The sequence below is a fragment of the Carassius gibelio genome, chromosome A5, assembly GCF_023724105.1.
Source record: "Carassius gibelio isolate Cgi1373 ecotype wild population from Czech Republic chromosome A5, carGib1.2-hapl.c, whole genome shotgun sequence".
Lineage (NCBI taxonomy): Eukaryota > Metazoa > Chordata > Actinopteri > Cypriniformes > Cyprinidae > Carassius > Carassius gibelio.
Window position 1 is genome coordinate 12,134,038 of NC_068375.1, and position 21,052 is coordinate 12,155,089.

Consider the following 21,052-nt stretch of genomic DNA (forward strand, 5'->3'; position numbering starts at 1 on the left):
TGAATTTACCAATAAAGTTGTCCCAGTAATTTTATGGCAACTTGCTGGTTTTACTGTGTGAAAGGGACTTTTGACGCTTGAACTTCCCCTTTAAATAATATACTCTCCCCTTTGTGTATGACGCTGCTCCCATTAAGCGCTTTTCTGACAAAACAGTTTAAAAAGGGATTTTGTAAATTAGCAGATTTTACTGTGCCAATATTTTTTAATTGGGGGTTAAAGTTTTATATATTGGATTATTACACCACATACTGATCTTATAATAATGCATTGCAGCAAAATGCACACAGTTTGTGACCAATTTCAAAACATGATTTCTCAACTGCCACAAATACAGCCCTTACAAAATATTGATTTTGTTCACTTTTTACTGTACCAATATTATACACTGGTCTTTGAACTTAGCTTTATTGCGTGGCAAATAAATGAATAAAAAGCTAGACAGAACCCAATTGATCTAATGGTGTTGTTGAGCGCTTCAGATGCAAACTTCGCATGCAACAATCAGGCAGCAATTGACAGCGCTCTGATCCAATAGCATACAGGCACCAGCTCTAGCTCAGTGATGTTGGAGGAACCAGTGGGGGCAGCAGTCATATTCTAGGCTGGCCGTGCCACTCTCTATCACGGCCCTGCTCAAATGTGATTTCAGCATAATTCTGTAATTATAATTTGTGTAAAAAGAATAACAGCAGTGGGTGTTTTACTGCTCCTAGCATTAGTTTCAGCTAGAAATTGCAGTGAATGCATTGTATAAGTGCATTTTTGGAATTTTGCAAAAATGTAGGTGTTCAGACAAACAATGCTATGGTGAAACAAAAATGCTAAGTGTCTACAAATGACAGCTATTTTAAAGCCACATCGCCATGTTTTGAGTCATCTTACTAAGAACTTATAAATATGAACTTAACTTATTAAGCGGTGACTTATGAGGAATGCATAGTATTGTCTGATTTCCCAGAAGGCACTGGCCTCTGTCCTTTCCTGTTCTCCAGTCTATGTTAGAATGAGTACAGAGGCTCTGTGTGGGTCTATTTGCCCCCTCTATTCTCATTATTTACCCCATCATCTCTCAAGCATTCCACTGGATATGACAGTCCATCACAGTACAGGACTAACAGAGGCTCTAGAAGCCACAGAGCTAATGAGAACAACCCTGATACAATAATTTCACACAACAATCACAGTTGAAAAGAGAATGAGATTATGTGGGGAATGAGCTGGGGGTTTCCTTTTTTAAAAATACAGTTAGTGCATCAACACTGTTTTTGAGGTTGAAGTAATATTCCAGGTTCAGTACAAGTTAGGAAGAATTGACAGTATCTGTAGCATTATATGGATTCCAAAAAAAAAAAAAATTTTGTTACAAAAATTGGAAATCATACTTGAGTACAAATACAGATACCTTATAGTGAAAATGATGGCGATATAACTTTTTTTGAAGCAGAAATAAGCTACTACAGTAAAAAGTTAGGTGCCATGCAAAATCTAACTAGTAATTGTATTACCCATAACAAAATGTTTTGTAGTAAAAAGTACAAAAATATAGTCAAGTCGCCAATATATACTCAGTAAAACTACATCGCATCCAAAAAGACACTTAAGTGCATAAACTATTTACCCTAACTCAAATACACACCACTGCTTTGCTTCAGAAAGGAAGGTCAGTAAACAGTTTCATGTTAACGTAAATTGTTTATGTTTATATTAACGTTAATTGTTTGTGACTATAACATTGAAATGGTAAAATGATGAAACGGAACACTTTCGCTCATTTTCACTGTAAGTGCTTCACTGTAACCCATACTATTTTGCAATTGGAAATTAATTTTTGTGGTAAGCTACAGTATGCTGTTGCTTGAAATTGATTTGTACTGGAACCAGAAAAATTCTTTGGGGAGCACATTTTGCTTTTTTCTTAAGACATGTAAAGTATGTAGAAATAAAGTCTCTATGGAGTTCAGATTACATGAAACTCTCTCAGCTTAGTATCTTGAACCATACCTCCACTCTTCCTTCACCCTCTCCCCCTTAAGCTTCCTTGCTCTGTAAAATGTTAACTTGAACATCAGCATCACAACATTGCAATAATGGATCCACATGGAGACTCGTCTCTCGTCTGTCACGCAACCAGCAGTAAGGTTCAGTGGCAGGCTATTGTGAGTCAGGTTTATTTTATATGGAACACATGTCCATTAATGACAGACACAGAGCACGCGTGGTTTGGCTGCCCACAATATTGTGGGAATGATTACAGAGGACTGGGGGAGGGTGCCTTGACATTAGCGTTGCTTTTGATCATGCTGTTCAACAAGGTGGCGCTGAGGAAACTCAGAACCGATGCTGGCAAAGCTTTAGATACCAGAAGGTTCCCACACATGGCAAAGAAAAATGGAGGCTCTTGTGTGAACCCCAGTTCAATAATTGGAGTTCGTGGGTTCCTTGGCACAACATGAATTATGACAATATAATACCAAGCAAAACAGTTGTTTTTGAGCAGCACTGCAGAAACGTTGGTAGTTTTGTGAAGATAGATTGCAGTTTAAGAGATTAGATAAAAGTAAGCCTGAGTTCCAAAAGTAACATTTTCTACTAAAAGCACCTTAAATACATTTTAGTTGGCTCAGATCAAATTGGTCTGGGTTCCTCTTCAAGGGCATGGTAATGGACCAGGTGAGCAATCACAGTAATTCTCCTCTTCCTGAAGCACTTTTGCTCAGGATAGACTTCAACATTTGAATTATCTAGTCTAAAATCCTATTCGTCAAGACACCACCACGGAACGGTTTCTTGCAGGCTTTCCTTTTTCGTTTTTTGAAGTAAATATGCAACGTAAGTGTCAATGGCAAATAAGAATGTCTAAAAAAAAAATAAATAAAAAATAAACACCTGGGCAAAACCCAAATGCCAAGATATTAGAAATTTAATAACTATATTTATCTTAGTTCTCTCTCTCACACACACACACACACACACCTTTTAGACCAGACACACAGTCATGAGTCACAGTTAATTTTTAAGAAACAATAAAAAAAAAAAAAATGTTTTTCCACAAGACCTGATGCTTTTTAATGATATATAATGATATATATGAATGTTTCTCTTTCTTTATTCATATTATTGCCGGCGACATCACCTAGAAATGTTTGACTTCAAGTACTCTCTCAAAAAAGAGATAAAAAATATTTTAAAAACCAAACACGTTCATCTGTCTGTTTTAACAGTTTAAATGTATTTCAATTTAAATCTATATTTGTTGTGAAGAATCTAGCATCAGTAAATGTTTAAATGTGAATGCTTTTTTTCCCTCTCTACTTTTGAAATATATATATTGTAAAGTGAGGTATCTCTCACCTGAAAATCCCCTTTTTCTAAAAAAAAAAAAACCTAAAAATATTATGTTTCTTTCATTAGCAGTCTGGAGACAACTGCACTCTCATATTCAATGCATTAAACATCTTAAAGTTTCAAACTTGCTTTTAGGCAATACGGACAATGTTTCTTTTGTTTCATCCAAGCTGCAGGTGCATGATTTGCAGACATTTCACATAAACCAATCTGGTATCATTTTATTCTTATGGACAATACCAAAAAAAAAAAAAGTTGTAAGTTGTAAGTTGTAAAACTTTCAGACATACTGAATCCCTGGATTTAGACAGATAAAAAAAAATCACTCTATAAGCATTAGATTAAAAAGTCTGGTGTAATAAACAGACAGGGAGATAAAACACAGGGGTAAGGTTACGTTTACAGCAGTGACTCCACTGAACACAGACACTGTAACCTTAACCAAACACAAGCTAGCAGGTCTGAAAATCCAAGCAGCACTGACATCCTTTGAATCATATAGAAGACTGAAATAAAAACTACTGTATTTAGGACATTACAGGGCCACCAAAAGAATATTTGGGTTGTGCAAAATACTGAACTGTTGAACTGATGTGATGAGTTGTAGCTGAAGTTGTGTGCATTCAGCTTACCATTTGTGAGAGTGTTGTAGCAATTTATTAATGTCTAATCGTCTAATCTGATGTTGTGCTAAACTCTAATACTGCTCAGGATGCACTGTTTAGATTCATAGCATGATAATAAATCAGTTTGATTGACCAGTAGTTCATAGTCGTTGGTATAGCATTGTATGAAAAGTCAAAATGATTCTCATAATTATTCAGTGGCAGACGCATCTCGAGGCAAAAATAAAATCAACTGCCTAATCAGATCAGAAATGCAATGCACGCCCCTCAAATAGATGATCGGTTCATACGTTAGCCTATATTATTTACCAGCAGAGGGCGATGTGAACACGAGAAGAGCAATAGTGAAAATGTAAGTCATAAGAGCGATATGCATCCAATGCGGGTAATAAAAGTGTATCAAGCACAATGATTTGTAGTCTTCGGGCAAGAATCGTCTTCTTTCAAGTATTTAAATTATACTAAGAAAATGCGGACTCTCGGTGGTTTTCAGTAATATATATATATTACCGAAAATCCAGCACTGAGATGTTTAAACAGATAGCTCTCATAAGTGAAACTATATATATATATATATATATATATATATATATATATATATATATATATATATATATATATATATATATATATATATATATATAATATCCAGCAGCAATACTGTTTCAATTAGTATTTATCTTTTTATGCTGTTGGGATATAAGCCTCCCACCAAGACGATAAAACTATTCAAAGTGCATGCAAAGTTTTGGTTTCACTGACTGTTTTGTTATCTACAACTGTCTCAAATCTAAACAATGGCAGTCAGAGTATTCCAGTCAGGATAGGCTACTATTTAAGTTTTAAGCACTAATTTGAAGTTTTCGTTGGAAGGGCTCAGAGGGATAGACGTGCACTCATTCTTCAGTTGTTTGGGACTCTGGGGCTGCTTTTGGAGCCAAGTGATCAGTCATTGACTAATTGTTTTAGACAAACTTTTTTTTTTTTCTCCATGAGAGTACAAGGTCGAGAATTTGGCTCTATTAATTGGACGTAACAGAATGCAACAATGGGCTCTCAATAAGACGAGTTTTGTTATTATGGTTTTAGAAAGAGAAGAAAAGAGGCGAGGGGGGCTCTCTAATGATCAGCCTGGACTCTGGAGATCCCGTCAGCCATTGTGCGCGGGTGTGCAGAGGCAGTGTGGCCGGCAGGCAGGCGACAGGCGCCGGATTGTGGACAAAGGACTGTCTACTGCCGAGGCTGTGAGGCGTCCCTGCCGCCGCGATTAACCCTTCCACCAGTGTGATCTCTCTCTCTCTCTCTCTCTGTGTCCTCCCCCACCCAGGGCGTACAGTGCAAGATTAGTATAATAATGCGCACCTAAGAAAGGTTCCGTGCAGAGCAAATAACCAACAAGCACAGAAACAAGTTGGTAAATATAGCACAACCTAACACAATGTGCTTTTTGAAGTTGGTGAACGAATTATGGCGAACACAAGAGATGGAAATTTTTGAACATACTGCCAACCTCTATGTTTAATTTATACTGCATCAGATAATTATGACTAATACATGACTTTCGTTATGGAACATTTTCAAATCGTATAATTTTATTACGATTTAGGCTAGATAGCACTGATTGAGACCAATTACTTGTCAGAACCAATTCGTTTTGTTTTATCAATAAACTACATCCAACAGATGGCGCAGCTACATCAGCTTTAGGAACTGCAGAACTCCGCACAACCAGTTTAATGAGTGTAGCCATAACCTATAGTCAGCGGCATTGTTTAGGTGAAATTAAATTATAAATCAACGGCATTGTTTAGATTAAATTCTATTATTTGATCTTGATTCGCAAATGTTTGAATCCCAGGATCTGGCAAGGTAAAAATAAACTGCAAGGCTGACCCGTCCTCTATAAATAATTTCAGTAAGACTATAGGCCAATGAGTGATCTGATTAAGAATGCCTTTACAGAAAATATACCGTCATGATTGTAGTAGCCTAGTCCATATTTAGGCTACATAAATATACATTCATAGGCTATTTACATAAATGAAGTAATGCAAAAGACTAAATGAACACTTTCGTTTTATTGAAACTGAGAGGGTGCAACAGAATCGCTCATTTACCCGAAAATCCAGCACTGAGATGTTTAAACAGATAGCTCTCATAAGCGAAACTACACAATGCGCGATTAGATAGAAACCTGAGCTGTCCCTGTCATTATATTAAAACATCTTTTGTTGAATTCTGCTACAAATGAAATCGCTTTCAAATGTATCACCAGAGATTTAGATGTACAGTGGCTTTTCCTTAGGCCTATCTGGCAGGATATCCCAAACAGAACACATTCGGGTTCCTGCTAACAAGCGCTAGAAAATGTTCATATTTGTACATGGGAAAATATAGCAAATGTAACAAATCGAGACCTAGTAGTAGGCTATTTACACACCAATATACAGTTTTTAATAAATTAAAATCCGTCTCCTTCAGTTCAACAACCTTATTTACATATAAGTGTTTTACTTTTATTATTATAAATAATTAGAAAAACAGGTCCCAGGCACAAGCAACTCGAACGCTGAGCATCCTCAGATCTTGTCAGAGATTGATGGTAAATACACTGAAAAGTGTGGGCCTGATTTTTTTTGGAAATGATAACCAAAAAAAAAAAAAAAAAAAAAAATTCCGAAAACGGGACGTAACTGCTACAGTTCTCATTGAAATCCAGGTAGGCCTAGGTGATAGCCTACTGTTGATGAGGGATGATCCAATGCCCGAGCCATCATTTCAAGTGTCAACTTTGAACTCTTTTTCATTGAAGCATAGTTATGCAATCAGAAAGAGTGAATTGTCGTGGGGTCACTTTGGTGAATCGCTACGGGATGACACGTCTCTGTGTTTCTCAAGTCCGCTGACTAATCTTTGTATGTTCTGCAGTTCGTTAACGGAATCCTTTCCCGTGGATTTGGGAGATCCAGTATTCTGGCCGCTTCCAGTTTTATGGCTGTGTTGTTCAGACATAGGACTGCTCTCCCTGCTGCCTGATTTTGATGACTCTGTCTCCGCGCTCAGAGCGCTTGGTACGCCGGTGGCGAGCAGACCGGAGCTCTGATGTATTGATACTGGGATCTGATAGGGGCTGAATCGCAACCTTGGCCGCGTGCTGCTGAGAAATGGGTTCCGGCCGAGGGTGGAGGCGGCTGAGCCTGCGGGGAGCGCAGAAGCCGCTGCAGCTGCAGCCGCCATGTACGAGTACGGGTAGGGAAGCAACCCCCCGAACGGTTGCATGGAGATACCCTAAATGTAAAACAACAAATAATAAATAAATTAGAATTAGAAAAAAATACTACTACTAATAATAATTTTATAGGAAGGAAATTTTATAATTAGCTCATAGTTAGTATCCAACATTATTGAAATGCACATGTGTTGGATAAAAGCAGTTGGCAAAGAGCTGCACTGTTTTAGGTCTACTGTGTGATATAAAATAATAAAAGCATACACTGTTTAGAAGGACCAATGAAACTGTTTGCAACTTAAAAAATATGAAAGAAAATACAGATTTACAACATATAAAACTGAGTTGTGGTTCAAGAACTTCTTATGATAATTTATTTTGGGAATGCTGTGGCAAATATCTGTTGATGCGGTTGGCAAACATTTTGAATGATTTGAAATACAGTGTATTATAGGTTAGTGATAATGCTTATAATAAATAATCATCATACCTGAGATGCAAGCATATGTTGTGATAAGTGGAATTGGAAAGGGTTGGGTGAGCTGGTATTCTGGGAGAGGCTGCCATTCTCTAGTCCACTAGCTCCAGACATGGAGGCTAACAAGTGTCCCATGCCCATGCTCGAGAAAGCACTTGGAGTCATAGCAAACTGCCCGGGGTGAAATAAGAGTTGTTGTCCGGTACTCAGTGGGTTAAAGAAATGTTGATTGTGTAAGCCAGAGAGGGCTAGACTTTGCAAGTGACTTGCACTAAAATGTGCTGGGCTTTCTGTTTGAACCATCAGAGGGGAATAGGCATCTTTGACTGCGCTCAGGCCCACAGAGTCTGCATCCTTTTTGGAGGTATCCGATTCTTTCAAATTCCTGCCATCCAGTTTGTCCTTCTCCAAGTTTCTGATGCTGAAGGCAGAGTCAGTTTCTTTCCTTGAATCCGAATAGTCCCCTTTCTTTTCTTGATTAGATCTGTCCTTGACTCTGTCCTCGCAATGTGGGCCGAATGGTGATCGTGGTCTCTGATCTGGACTACCGACTCGGACTATTCCATCATCGTGTTGGTCAAATTCGTCGTCACTTTCATTGCAGTTTTTGTCATCTGGAAAATATAAAAAATAGTAAGCACATCATCTGTATTTTCTTTTGATAAAACCAAAGCCTTTTTCTGTAAATAGTTATTTCCACTGCTTTGATTACACAAAAATGGATTAAATGTGTTTTCCACGCTAACTATTTCCTCTGTTTTCATCCATGGCACGAACATGACTTCATGAAGCATTTGAGATTTGGATAGTATGAAGGAAATTTCTTTGAATGAGCTCTAAATGAATCATGATGAAATTAGCAGACCCAAAACATGTGCATGAGACATTTTCTATAAAACCAATCTGCAATTATAAATCATGAACCTATAACCAGACGTGTCTAAAGGACTAATCATTCTAATTGACTGGTCCTTTAAAAATCCAAGAAGCAGTGTCCACATAAGCTATTTTTCAGAACTTCAAATTGACTTTTTTTTATTTTTACAAATACATTCTACTAACCAACCTGACAACTATCCCTTATATAAAACATCATAATACAGTAGTAATTCCATCTATAAATTAGTCACAAAATTTCATAGTTTAAGCTAAATTAAAAGACAAAGTAATAAACAAGTTAAATTACAGGAAATACAATTCCTATTTTGGAACAAAACATGGACAGCTTGCAATTGGTCAGATCTCAAATGAGATCTCTGGTCTTAAATTGCTATTAAATACCAAAAACATCAACTGAGAACATTCATAAAGTTTAAATGTATTAAAATAATCTGTATTTTATAGTAGACAGTTCCATCTTTTCACTTCTTTTAAAATGATTTTAGCCTGTAACTGGCGAGATGTTATTTAAAATAGACTGGGTAATCACAAATTATAGAACCATGGCTGTGCATGTTTATAGTGTATGCAGCTAATTGCACATTCAATTACAGCAGTCCTTTGGGTCAACTATAGCAGTAGACTACAACTTTATAGTTGTAAAAACATTATACTATATGTTGCGCTTGCTTTATATTGAGAGAGAGAGAGAAAAAGAGAGAGTATTAACCTATTAATTTACACAATTTATATGATCTCATTTTTAAATTTCAGTTATCTATTTCCTTTTCATTTATATATGACTGACTTATGCATTATCTTCCGCTTTTAAAGTATAGTTAAAATTTCTGCTATAGCCTACTGTGCAATATATATTTTTTTTAAACCACTGATAAACACTTCCAGACAGACTGATCAAATTGATAGTAACTAACTACTAGCAGGCAACTGACTGTAAACATACTGACACAGTAAACATATTCATCAATTCATTCTCTATCAATAGCTTTAATATGCTGGTTCAACGGGAGCGTAAAGCTCATCAACTCTCCACTTGAAAAATAAAAAAAGGTCCGGATCTAACACAAATATTGCGAAAAATATCTACATGATACACAACAAAATAGCCAATCCAGTGGTTGTAAAATCCAAACAAAACAACTTATAGAAACGTTTATAAACAAATATATACTGTAAACATAATAGGCTTTAGGAAAAGCTCAAGTGGCATTGCTATGGAATTTGTTTATTTATTTATTTATTGTTACCTCTGGATCTGTTGAATTTAAGTGGACTTGTTGCTGGTCCCATCGGTGAATGAACTGAATCCCTCCCAGTTTGCTCGCAGGACGAGTCGTCCGAGTCTCCTCCATCTCGATCCACTTTGCTCTGATCATCAAACATGCGCATTGACGGCAGGGCTAACTGTTTTCTAAAAGTTAAACTAAAATAGTTAAACTCAGGTAACTGTCAAGCCTAAATATTTGTGTTTTGTGCATAGCTGATGGTATAAAACATTCGTCTAGACGTACCTTTTTTCTCTTCTTCCATTCCCCGTGTCTCTGAATCCTTTTGCGAATGGATTATTATCGATTTTCAGTTGTGTGATCTAGTAAAAGAGTGAAATTAGATTTATTGCATCTTTCCTGCTTTCTATTGGGTGGCCTATTTAATATTAAAACCACTGAATTGTTCTGGAACTATAATTCGTATTTTTTAACGCATGATCCAATAAAATAAAATAAACATGTTCTGTAGCTACTAAACATGTATTTATTTTATTTTATTTATTTTTATTATTATTATTATTATTGTTATTTATTTATTTTTTTTTTTTTGGGGGGGGGGTAATTAATTCAGGTTTATAATGTTTTTAATTGCTAATTGTTACATTAAATTGAATACTTTCGTTAATTCTGTCGAATGCATTGTAACATCACATGATGTAGTCTAGTGTCACAACGCAGGCTTTCTTTCTTTTCTTTTTCTTTTTTTTTTTTTTTTTTTACTGGGGTCAACATATGATTGTTGAGCATATTGTTATAAATACAAACAACTATTCGATTATAACTAATCTCGCCACCAGACTCGATGTGCTGTCATTCCAAATTATAATCAACAAATTGAGCTCTATTCATGACAATGACAAAAAGACAGAATGCTACACATTGCTGCACATGGAAGATATAAACAGAATTCTAGAATATTGTCTACATAAAATATAAGTTACAAATAGTTTCTCTTTGAGCTCAGTAATACTACTATATATGACAACGGACAACTTCGGGTGGGGGGTGGGGGGGTTGCATCTAAAATGAACAGTGCTTTTAGTTGCTCTATTAACTTACCTTGTCATTCTGATATGCAGTGACAGCTATAAAATCTGTCTCGGGAAATACATATGTCCTGAAGGTGCTATAAGGGAGCTTCAGAATATCGTTGGCTCTAACGATATGAAACCTGGGTTGGTATTTGTGCATCGAATTTAGAATGGTCTGAAATATAAAAAGGTTATCTGGTCAGTAAGAACTGCAAAGAGACATCTGCAGAACATCAACAGTAATAATAATAACAACTTTTTTTTTAGTACAAATGCCTTTTTTGAAAGTATTAAGAAAAGAAAGGCTTTGTAATAATGGTCAGATTTTTGGGATGATATAGTTGAGATATGTAGCCTACTCAGTCTACAAATGAGTTTTTGTATTAGTTATTTTGTTTTAAACTTACAAGCTTACAACAAAAAATATATTCGAAATTGCCATTTAAATTGTGTCATACTTATAACCAGAAAAAATAAAAAAAAATAATAATAATAATAATAAACTCTTCATATCTTGCTCGTCAACCATGGGACTTAGTATGCTCTTGCTATTTGATCTTATGTTACTGCTCTTTTATGCTTCATTTAGGCGACAGACATTCAATGCTAATTAAGATGTCCAAACTCTACGCTTGGCTTAATTTTGTAAACATCTTTGCTTCTTGATCATCCAGATAAATGCATTCACTAGCTGTTCAATTTCCATGTTATACTAACACTGATTGGCGATAGAGACATACAGATAGGCCTAAAATAAATAACTTACAAATCCATGTTTGTCCGAGATATTGTTGGTCAGTTTGAGTTTGTTGAAAGCAACAGGTTTTGCCATCCACTGTTCACCCGTGGCCGGGCTGTCCGGGTGAATGTACATTCGTTTGGGCATCTCCGGATCGGCCTTTCCTGCGACAATCCATCGAGAGTTGTGAAATTTGTACCGACAGTCGTCTGCCGCAACAATATCCATCAAAAGTATATACTTGGCTTTTTTGTCGAGGCCGTTCACACGAACTTTAAACGGAGGAAACATTCTCCTGTGGACGGAACAGACATAATCATAGATCTGTGACCGAATTTATATCAGAATATTTAACATTTGAATTAAATACTTTTTTAAAGAAGTGAAATACCGAGAAATAGTGCAGTTACACTTTCCATTTTAACCACAAAGAAATATCATTCAATTCTAGGACGTTTGTCAAGAATTCACAGGCTATCGCATAACAGAATCGCAAACACGGATTATATTCTTCCTACCATTTTACATTTTTTTAAACCAGAATTTGTGTTTCCTGGGAATCAAACCCACGATCTTTGCGCTGCTAACGCAATGCTCTACCACTGAGCCACAGAAATATCTTTTCGATTATTTTACGACCATGTTTATAGTCAAAGGGGTTATTAAACGTTTATAGGCTACTTATAGGTATTTATACAATCCAGGTAAGTCGATGAAAAAAGTTATTTTCTTATTTTTTTATTATTATTTTTTTGCGTTGGCTATAGTTCCCTTGTGTTGCACAATATTTGTATTGTTCAGAAACATTAACTATGCATTTATATGACAGGTATGAGATTCGTTATAATAGCCTTAATGACATATCGAATGTGAATATTATTCTAAAGCTGGCATCAAATATATATGGAACCTTTTGTGACTGTGACTGTTTTGTACCGTCGATGTAATTAGATCATACTGAAAGATCCATTCTATCAAGCAAAATATTAAATACTGAACTAAAATATATTTTCTGTAGTGAAATAGACCAACTTTTACCATAGTTTTCATCAAGTTATTCACGAAAAAAATAAAATAAAATGAATAAAATAAAACGGCCTTACCTTCCTGATTTAGTGATGACCATCTCGGTGCCAATTTTGTGGAATTGATCCCAAAGGTCTTTAGCTTCTAATGTAACTTTAGGATCGTCTTCAACGTCCTCCTCTGGCTCGAGACTCTTGAAGGAGCGGAGATGAGCCGCCTGGTGGTGATGTCCGAGCGCCGCGTGTAAGCTGGCCTCAGCCGCCCCGGAGAGCGCATGATCCGCCAAAGGTTTACTGAGACCCGGTGGTAAAGTGAACGCTGGGAAGAACGAGGGCTGAGCCGCGGCGAGGAAAGCTGACATGGGAAAGTCTGCCGGCCTGGGCGCATGGAAAGGGTGATAAGCCATAGCGTTCGCTGTGAAAACTGGATCTCTCATCGGTGCATCCAAAAGCCAGATGAAACTGTAATATCATAAAATAATTGCGTCTGTCGCACGCGTAAGTCCGACTGCGGTCGCAATCTCACAGCTGTAACACAGCGTTGGTTTCACAGTAGTTACAGAGAACTGGTAGGAAATGTCACTACCGTCGAGTATGTCCAGTTATCCAGCACAGTGATAAAATCCTTCAAAAGAGCAACATTGACACTTATATCTAGATTTAGAGCTTTCCTTCTGTTCGAGCCGCTACACACAGAAACTAAGCAGCCCCCAAAAACAAGGATGCGAAAGTCTTGAGCAATGATGTAGAATTGGTAGGTTCTTCCAAGATCACTGTGTAACTGTGTCTGTCTTACACGTCCCTTCTCACTGGTTCCCCGCACTAATGAACCAAACCGTCTTGATTGCAGATTTTACGCATTCTGGACCAATTGTAGAACTCCATAGGCGTGGTTTTGACAGCTCCAGCCAAGATCGTGAAAGGGGGGTTGACTAAAAGGTGTCGGAAGCATTCGCAGTAAGAAAACATGTCAACAGAATAAAATATTAACCAATGACAGAGTAAGGATCTGGAAACCCCACCCCCGCATAACCCAACAGAGGAACGGTCATCTGGCTGTTACGCAGCCGGGCAAGAGAGCGCTTTTCCCGGCTTGTGTTTCATCAGTTTGAGGATCATGTGCTTTCGTGATCTTTACGCTACAATGTCGGACTTTAAGAAATATAACATTTTGCACATTGCTTTTTGCAATAAAGTGGGACTATTTTAACGGGTTTATTAGATAGAAACCTGCACGTCACGGAAAATCTAGTAGCAGTTAAATTAAAGAACAAGTGCATTCATTTATTGAAACAACTTTACCAACGTTTGCACAATTTTCGACCGGATGAAACATTACAGGATAGGCTATTTTTTTTTGTCTCCAGACGATGCTATTCAGCTATTGCTATTCATTGGTTGCATGAAGTTCTCGACTAAAATCTGAGTGCATTTGAAGGCGAAGAGGAAGGAAGGTTTCAGCGAGATTTTTTTTGTCCAGTTTAGGACTGTCTACTGGAAGGAATAACGAGGTAGCCTACTATCATCCATGGCAAAACAACGCACTTTTTTTTAATAGGCTATATGCATGCAACAAATATAGTAGCCTAAATCGAGGCATGTTCACTGGGTTATGTAGGCTATGTTCCTATTTTATGTAGCCAATAAGAGCAAGTTACATCTGGCCTCTCTTCTTATTTCTCAGAACTGTTCGCGATTAGTTCACGTCAAATCGACCGACAGGGTACAGCAGAGTAACAATCTGAGCTTTAAAGCTCCATAAGCTGTAGTGTACCTTTAAGAGGCTCGTCAACAGATCCTTGATTAAGAGGGACTCCGTTTGTTAAAGAGCGTTTGGCGCCAGTCGGCTGGAGTCCCACAATAAGAACCTACCCCTGTCAATTCATATTTACCCCCAAATTCTCAAACAGTGTGCACCAATCCACACAGTGTTTCACAGAGCTTGCATGTTGACAAAAATCCCCCCAAACTATTTGTGCCAGCCTATTTCCGCTTTCAACAATTAATTAGACCCAGTAAAACTCTCCAGATGGAAGATTTATCTCTTGTGTTTGAAATGATGTGTGATCGATTCTGGTTAGCTGAGAAACAACAACAACAACAACAACGATTGAATGATTGACATTAATTCCACACATCATTTGTGCAAAGATTTTGGAAATCAGTCAATCCATTGTCAACAGGAAATGCATTTTTTTTTTTTTTTTTTTTTTTTTTTTTTGTATTCCTTTCACTTTCTTTCATTCTCCGAAATGCTCGGTGTAAACCTCAGAAATGACTTCCTGCTGAAGGACTCAAAACAACAGGACTGTCCCGAGAGGGAGGCACAGGTCAGAGATGAAGCAGCTTTGCGGGACTGAGTTTATGACAGATGCGAGGATCTTGAGTCACGCGTGTGTGTGGAAAGATATCTCAGAACAACAGGAGAAGGACATAAAACTATTGTTTTGGATCATCTTGTATCGTCTTTGGTAAGAGCTCCAGGCTATAGCTATGTGTTATGTGGGCAAGCTTCATGTTTTCAAAGTTATGTAGAATAAATAGCTAATGAACGCAGGTGGATTTTGATTTGTTAAATATATTGAATATATTCAGCAACAAATGGCTGTATCTTATTGATTCCTTTTTTCTTTTTCTTTTTTACTGTATTTCATTGTGTTTTGTGTTCTTAGTTATTGAACAGCAACTGATTTATAATTTATAAATATAATATTGCTTAAATACAACTTCTTGTCAGTTTATTTGTATTGGGGTATATTGCAACTTATTTTTTATTTCTTTTATTTCTTTTTTTTTTTAGCAATGTGACAGTTCGCACAGGCCTTTATGAATTTACGTCTACTTGTGCGAGAGTATGTCAAAAGTTTGATGACATATCAAAATCAATTACTCAACTGACAATGTCGAGCAATAACATCGTTTAATTTAGTTTATATACTACAATATGTTGAAAAGAGGTTTGCACAGATTAACACCACATGAAGCAAGTTAATGATTTTACCATGTATACACTCATCAAGATAATTATATAAACAATGATCCATGTAGTAGCCCTGCTCATTTATTTGTTTTAGTAAATTTACGCCGTGGCCCCGTGCGTCCATGCAGGTGATATCTAAGGGCGCGCTTTCATTCAAACGCTTTCTGACCTTTCTCTCTTTCCTGGAATTCTTTGGTCTTAGGTAAAAGTAAGAAGTTATCATGTATCATCTCTTTCCTGCAAACAGTATAGTCAGTTGTTTTCAAAGAAAGTTTTGTAAGCCTAAACAATTACCATTGCACAGCATCACCCACAAAAAGCCTTAACGCTGTATTTATCATGTGGATCAAGTTCTTGGCGCCAGACCGTTTAAGACCTGTCAAAGTTCTTCATATCTCCCCGGTCCAAGAACAGCCCAGAGGAACCCTTCCTGTCCTCCGCTGTCCCTTAGTGCTGCAGATGTACGCCGGTGCATATTTAAAATAGCCTTTTTTTTCTTTCTTTCAGGATTCATAATACAACAAATATTTCTGTAAGGAGTGAGCATGACTGATCTTATATCCTAGTGTGTGTGTGTGTTTAAACTGAGCTTTGGTCTTTAATTTTTTTCAGTTTATTCGCGAGTATAAGCAGGTGAACTCTATGAAAATGAAATATGAAATCACGTCATACTTTAATAAGAGCCTGTTTTATATAATATCGTATTTTTCCGTTCCAGATGCTTTGATTTCTTTGGTTTAGAATACAGAAATCTTCTTAAAGACAAAAATCTTAAAAGACAAAGACAATTAGCCTATTTATCAGAGATAAGGCGATAAAAGAACACACGACTTTTACGTTTAATTTTAACATTCCATTGGGAATATTCAAGTGATTGGAAATAAAGTATGATTATTAGATATATTTGATTAATGCCACTTCTTGTCCTGTCTGAACAAAAACACGCCTTTCATCCAGAATCCAGTCCAAATAGAGCAAAGATTTAAACATCTAGAGATAAGAATAATATAATCTAAAAATGTTCTGTTCGCAATTCCAGGCTTAGTAAGATGTTAATTGATGAAAGAGATGTGACCGTTTTCTTTATTAAGGTTTATTGTTATTATTATATATTATTTTATTTTATATATATATATATATATATATATATATATATATATATATATATATATATATATATATATATATATATATATATATATATATTTTACGAATTATTAAAACCAAAAAGCCCCCAAACATTATTAACAACTGCTGTAACGTTCCTCACTACATCATATAATGTCCTCACTACATCATATAAAAATGAAACAAGCTCACATGTAACAGTCCACACATTTAATACCAATCACGACAATATATATATTTTCATATTCTAAACAATCAGGTCAAGTATTGGGTTAAGTTGGTCATTTTAGAGGACTTTAGTACAAGTGAAAACATGTACAAGCAGGAGCCAACATTTATTGTTTAAGATATGGCTATTTAATCATTCGGATTAAAATTCTTTCCTACTGCTTGTTTCTATCAGTAGAACATAAATGTTTTTACACACACACAAAAAAAAAAAAAAAAAAAAAAAAAAAAAAAAAGCAACACGAATCGTCAGTTGGCACAGAACACCAGTGAATAAGAAAACGTCTTATGAAATGTACGCTTATGAACTTTCATAGAATATATATATATATATATATATATATATATATATATATATATAGGCTATATATATATATATATATATATATATATATATATATATATATATATATATAAATATAAATAAATAAATAAATATATATATCTGCATTCTCTTGCGCTTGATTTATAGATTCATATTTTATAAAATGAGCGAATTTGAAGTCAACAACTTCTATCCGACTACGATTTTCTAAAGTTTTTTGATGTGATACCTGTTGATCAACAGATTTCATGCTCACTGATTTGATATGTATTTGCGCGACTTTGAACTTCTGTGCCCACTGCTACAATTCTGCGTGCAATAACAAAAAATAGATAAGACTCTAATTTAAATAATAATAAAATAATAATAATAAAAAGGAAAACCTTTGACAATAGGCTATGCATGTCGAGGCTTTAAAATAATGTATTAATTTATTTTGACTACACCTAATAAACAAGTGTTTGCAAATAACCCATGTAAAAGTGCAGATTTCGCATTGGTAACAAAATATAACCATAATATAACCAAAATATAACCATTTTAACAAAATATACCCGTTCATGAATGGCTTCCTATAATTTGGGGAAAACATCTGTGGTCGAAAAAAATCCTTTATCTAAAAGGTACTAACAACACAATAGCTTTAGTTAAAACAAACAGTTGATCCATGTTGGAGAAATGTTATTGTTAATATGCTGAGCAAATTGGAGCCAGTAGTTTTTTTTTTCCCTGTCTGATGCATCATGGTAACAATAGAAATAATTGTTGTTCCTGCAGCTGATATTAGCCTTTGAATTCATGTAAAATATTGCCGGCCATGGTAAAAATGTCCTTTTTTGATCTTTGATCTTTTGGCAAGCAGCGAAAAATATTTTGGATGCCTTAAGAAGGTCACTCTTTCAGTCAGCCTCTGGGATGAGATTCTCCACTGATCAAAGGCTGGCAGGAGTGTGTTGGAGAGTCCGCTCTCTTCAGGCTCATATTGTAAGGTGAATGTTTTAACTTCACAGGTCAATCTCACCCTACATCACCAGTACACCTCTCCTAGGAATGCTTATAAATGTTTTTATACTGGCCGGTTAATACAAACACAGGTAACTTAGTCTGGTTAGGCAGCAGGATCAAGGAGGGGTTGGATAAGGAAATCTGATGGAAATATTGTTGTCAGAGTGGTTATGTGGTTTTGAATTGGCAATAAACAATGCTCTGTGGGAACCATCTGCTTATATTGCTTTTTTGTTAGTGCTTCATGTACACACACACACACACACACACACACACACACACACACACACACACACACACACACACACACACAGAGAGAGAGACTTTCTCTCCTTCTGTCTCTCTGTACTGAGACTATATGTGTATGACAATACACTTTTAGTGTAGGAAGTGATCTCAGAGGTCCACACAAGAGGAATGGCTCCCTGGATACTGAGGGTAATAACTCGTAATTAAAGCCATACGATGAGTTCATTCAAGAGGTGGGGAGGACAGGTTATGGGACATTACTTGCACTTCTCTTCTCTTCTCTTCTCTTCTCTTCTCTTCTCTTCTCTTCTCTTCTCTTCTCTTCTCTTCTCTTCTCTTCTCTTCCTTTATATCACATATATACACAGACTAAATCAAATATAGCAACACAAACCTCAAACATCAACTGAACGCCAACCTTCATTGGTTCCTACACATCAAAACTCACGATGTTTGACATTTAGAAGTTGTATGATTTCATTTCATGCAACATTTTTACCCTTTTTAAAGCTTGAAAGTTTTGGGTCCCATTGATTTTCTAAAAAAAACAAAAAACAAAAAAAACATCTTTTGTGTTTTATACCATGAGGGTTAATAATATCACTTTTTTTAATTACATTTTCTCTTATTCCATATGAAATAAGTTAGTCTTTTTTTTTACAGCACAAGATTTACATATAACTCTTTTCTCGTTCCTGAGTCCTGGCTGTCCTCAATTTCTTTAAACTTTTGTTTAAAGAAACACTGGGAAAAAAGACAGAAAAATATAGAAAATCAGAGAAAGGCGACGCAAAAAGGATGGAAAAGGTGTTCTGCATTTCCTCCGTCATCTATCGAGAGAACTAATGATTGGTCTGCTACATCCAGCCATTCCCCAGCCCCTGAACGATCAGCTCCATCTCAAGAAAACATCAGAGACGAGAGCAGACAGGAAGAGGGCCATCAATCTCATTCGCTTTCTCCTCTCCGGTCACAGTCCACACCTGGGACACATTTGACATTATGTTAGGTCACCCTGGGCTCCGACGGAGTCACTGCAAGGTCAAAACTGTAAAGTTGAAATCCCATTCAAAAGCTTAGACATCTCTGAGATAAACTTGATTTTTTCTCAAAGAGGCAGACAGGATTGCACAACAGGCAGTGCAGATGAGGAGGTAATGTGATAGCGGGGTTAAATGTTGCACATGCTGATGAGGACTCAGTGATTGCCCAGAGATGGGAACATGAGAGATTATATACAGTTCACAACATCAAGTATTTCTGTCAAGGCGTAACAATGTCAAGACTCAAAGTATCTTCTAATAATGTTCCTTTAACCTTCTTGTGTTGTTCATGAGGCTGTTAAAAATAACCTTTTTTTTTTTAATGAAATGAATGTACTATATTTTAGTTTATATTAAATGTTTTGTATTTTTAGGGGATTTCATGGTAATAAATTATATTTATGGAATAGTTATCTTCCATTTATTACCTATAAACAACTTTTTCAGCATAGACCTGAAAATGACATTTCCAACTTAAACTATCGTAAATCTCTGGAGCATAGATTTCAGTTAGGTCTGCTTTTAAAGAAGACACTTGACAGATTATGGCTAAAGTGCAAAACAAGTGAAAAAAAAAATAAAAGTCATATAGAAGTTTGTTTTTTAGAATGTAAAGTGCACAAAAATTTGATTAGATGTATTTCCCAAAACATGTTTTTCTCTAAAACGGCAAGAAAATCAAAAGCCATAAATCCAAACAAATTTGAGCTTGATATATGAGTTTCTGATAATTTCTTTTTTTTTTTTTTTTGTGCACAGTACAAAATATTTTTACTAGCTGAAATCCACTTTGTATTAATTTCCAATGTGGTCATTTATGAACCTTGAACAATACAAGTGTGACTATTCTCAGGACCATTAACCTTTTCTAATCATGTCCATGCCAAGTGCCAAGTTATATCCATGTATTATTTTCTTCGATCTAATTTTACACTCTTGTACAGGCTGCATGGTCACACACATGACTGATACCCACACATACGGATTGCGTCTGGCTTTATTGGCTGTAATCTGCAATGATATCATTTTCTCGGCCAAAGATCAGGCCCAGTCCCTCTCTGAGCCCCAGCTCCCTCTGGAATGTGAGTGTGGCTCATTACTCTAAAGGACTTAAGCTGATGAACACCACTAAAGACCTCAAAGCCTTTCTTGTGTGGCCTAATGCACCCACATTGTGAGACTTTTCAGACACCGGACTGCGGCTATTTGCTTTTTTCTTCCCCCGAATTCCCATCGTTCTGCTAGTTTTGTACTTAAAAAGCGTTTTTGAAATTTCAAGCAAAACTCACTTGGACAATTCGTTCGTTTAGAGTCTACTTGTTTACGAACATAATGGGTATTGAGTCTAAATATTCAACAGTTCAGTGTACTTTAGGCTGATTTCATCCTTGTGCTGTTCATTGATGAAATGTGAATGAGTAAAAAAAAAAGTAGGAAAATAGATCAACAT

At 36.1% G+C, this 21,052-nt stretch overlaps 1 protein-coding gene across 2 annotated transcripts; it reads right to left on the minus strand.

The window, feature by feature from the left end:
• Window positions 1–6,033: 6,033 nt before the first annotated feature.
• LOC127994105 (T-box transcription factor TBX2b) lies at window positions 6,034–13,516 on the minus strand. Of its 2 annotated transcripts, none has more exons than XM_052591776.1 (7): window positions 12,723–13,516; window positions 11,647–11,914; window positions 10,909–11,055; window positions 10,093–10,169; window positions 9,829–9,992; window positions 7,694–8,295; window positions 6,034–7,262 (listed from the first exon to the last, which is right to left on the minus strand). In XM_052591776.1, the coding sequence occupies exons 1-7, from the start codon at window positions 13,079–13,081 to the stop codon at window positions 6,825–6,827; spliced, it is 2,055 nt and encodes a 684-aa protein (XP_052447736.1). In that variant the 5' UTR covers window positions 13,082–13,516; the 3' UTR covers window positions 6,034–6,824. The 2 variants fall into 2 exon arrangements, with proteins under 2 accessions (XP_052447736.1, XP_052447735.1); XM_052591775.1 differs by having other exon boundaries at window positions 9,829–10,004.
• Window positions 13,517–21,052: the final 7,536 nt, after the last annotated feature.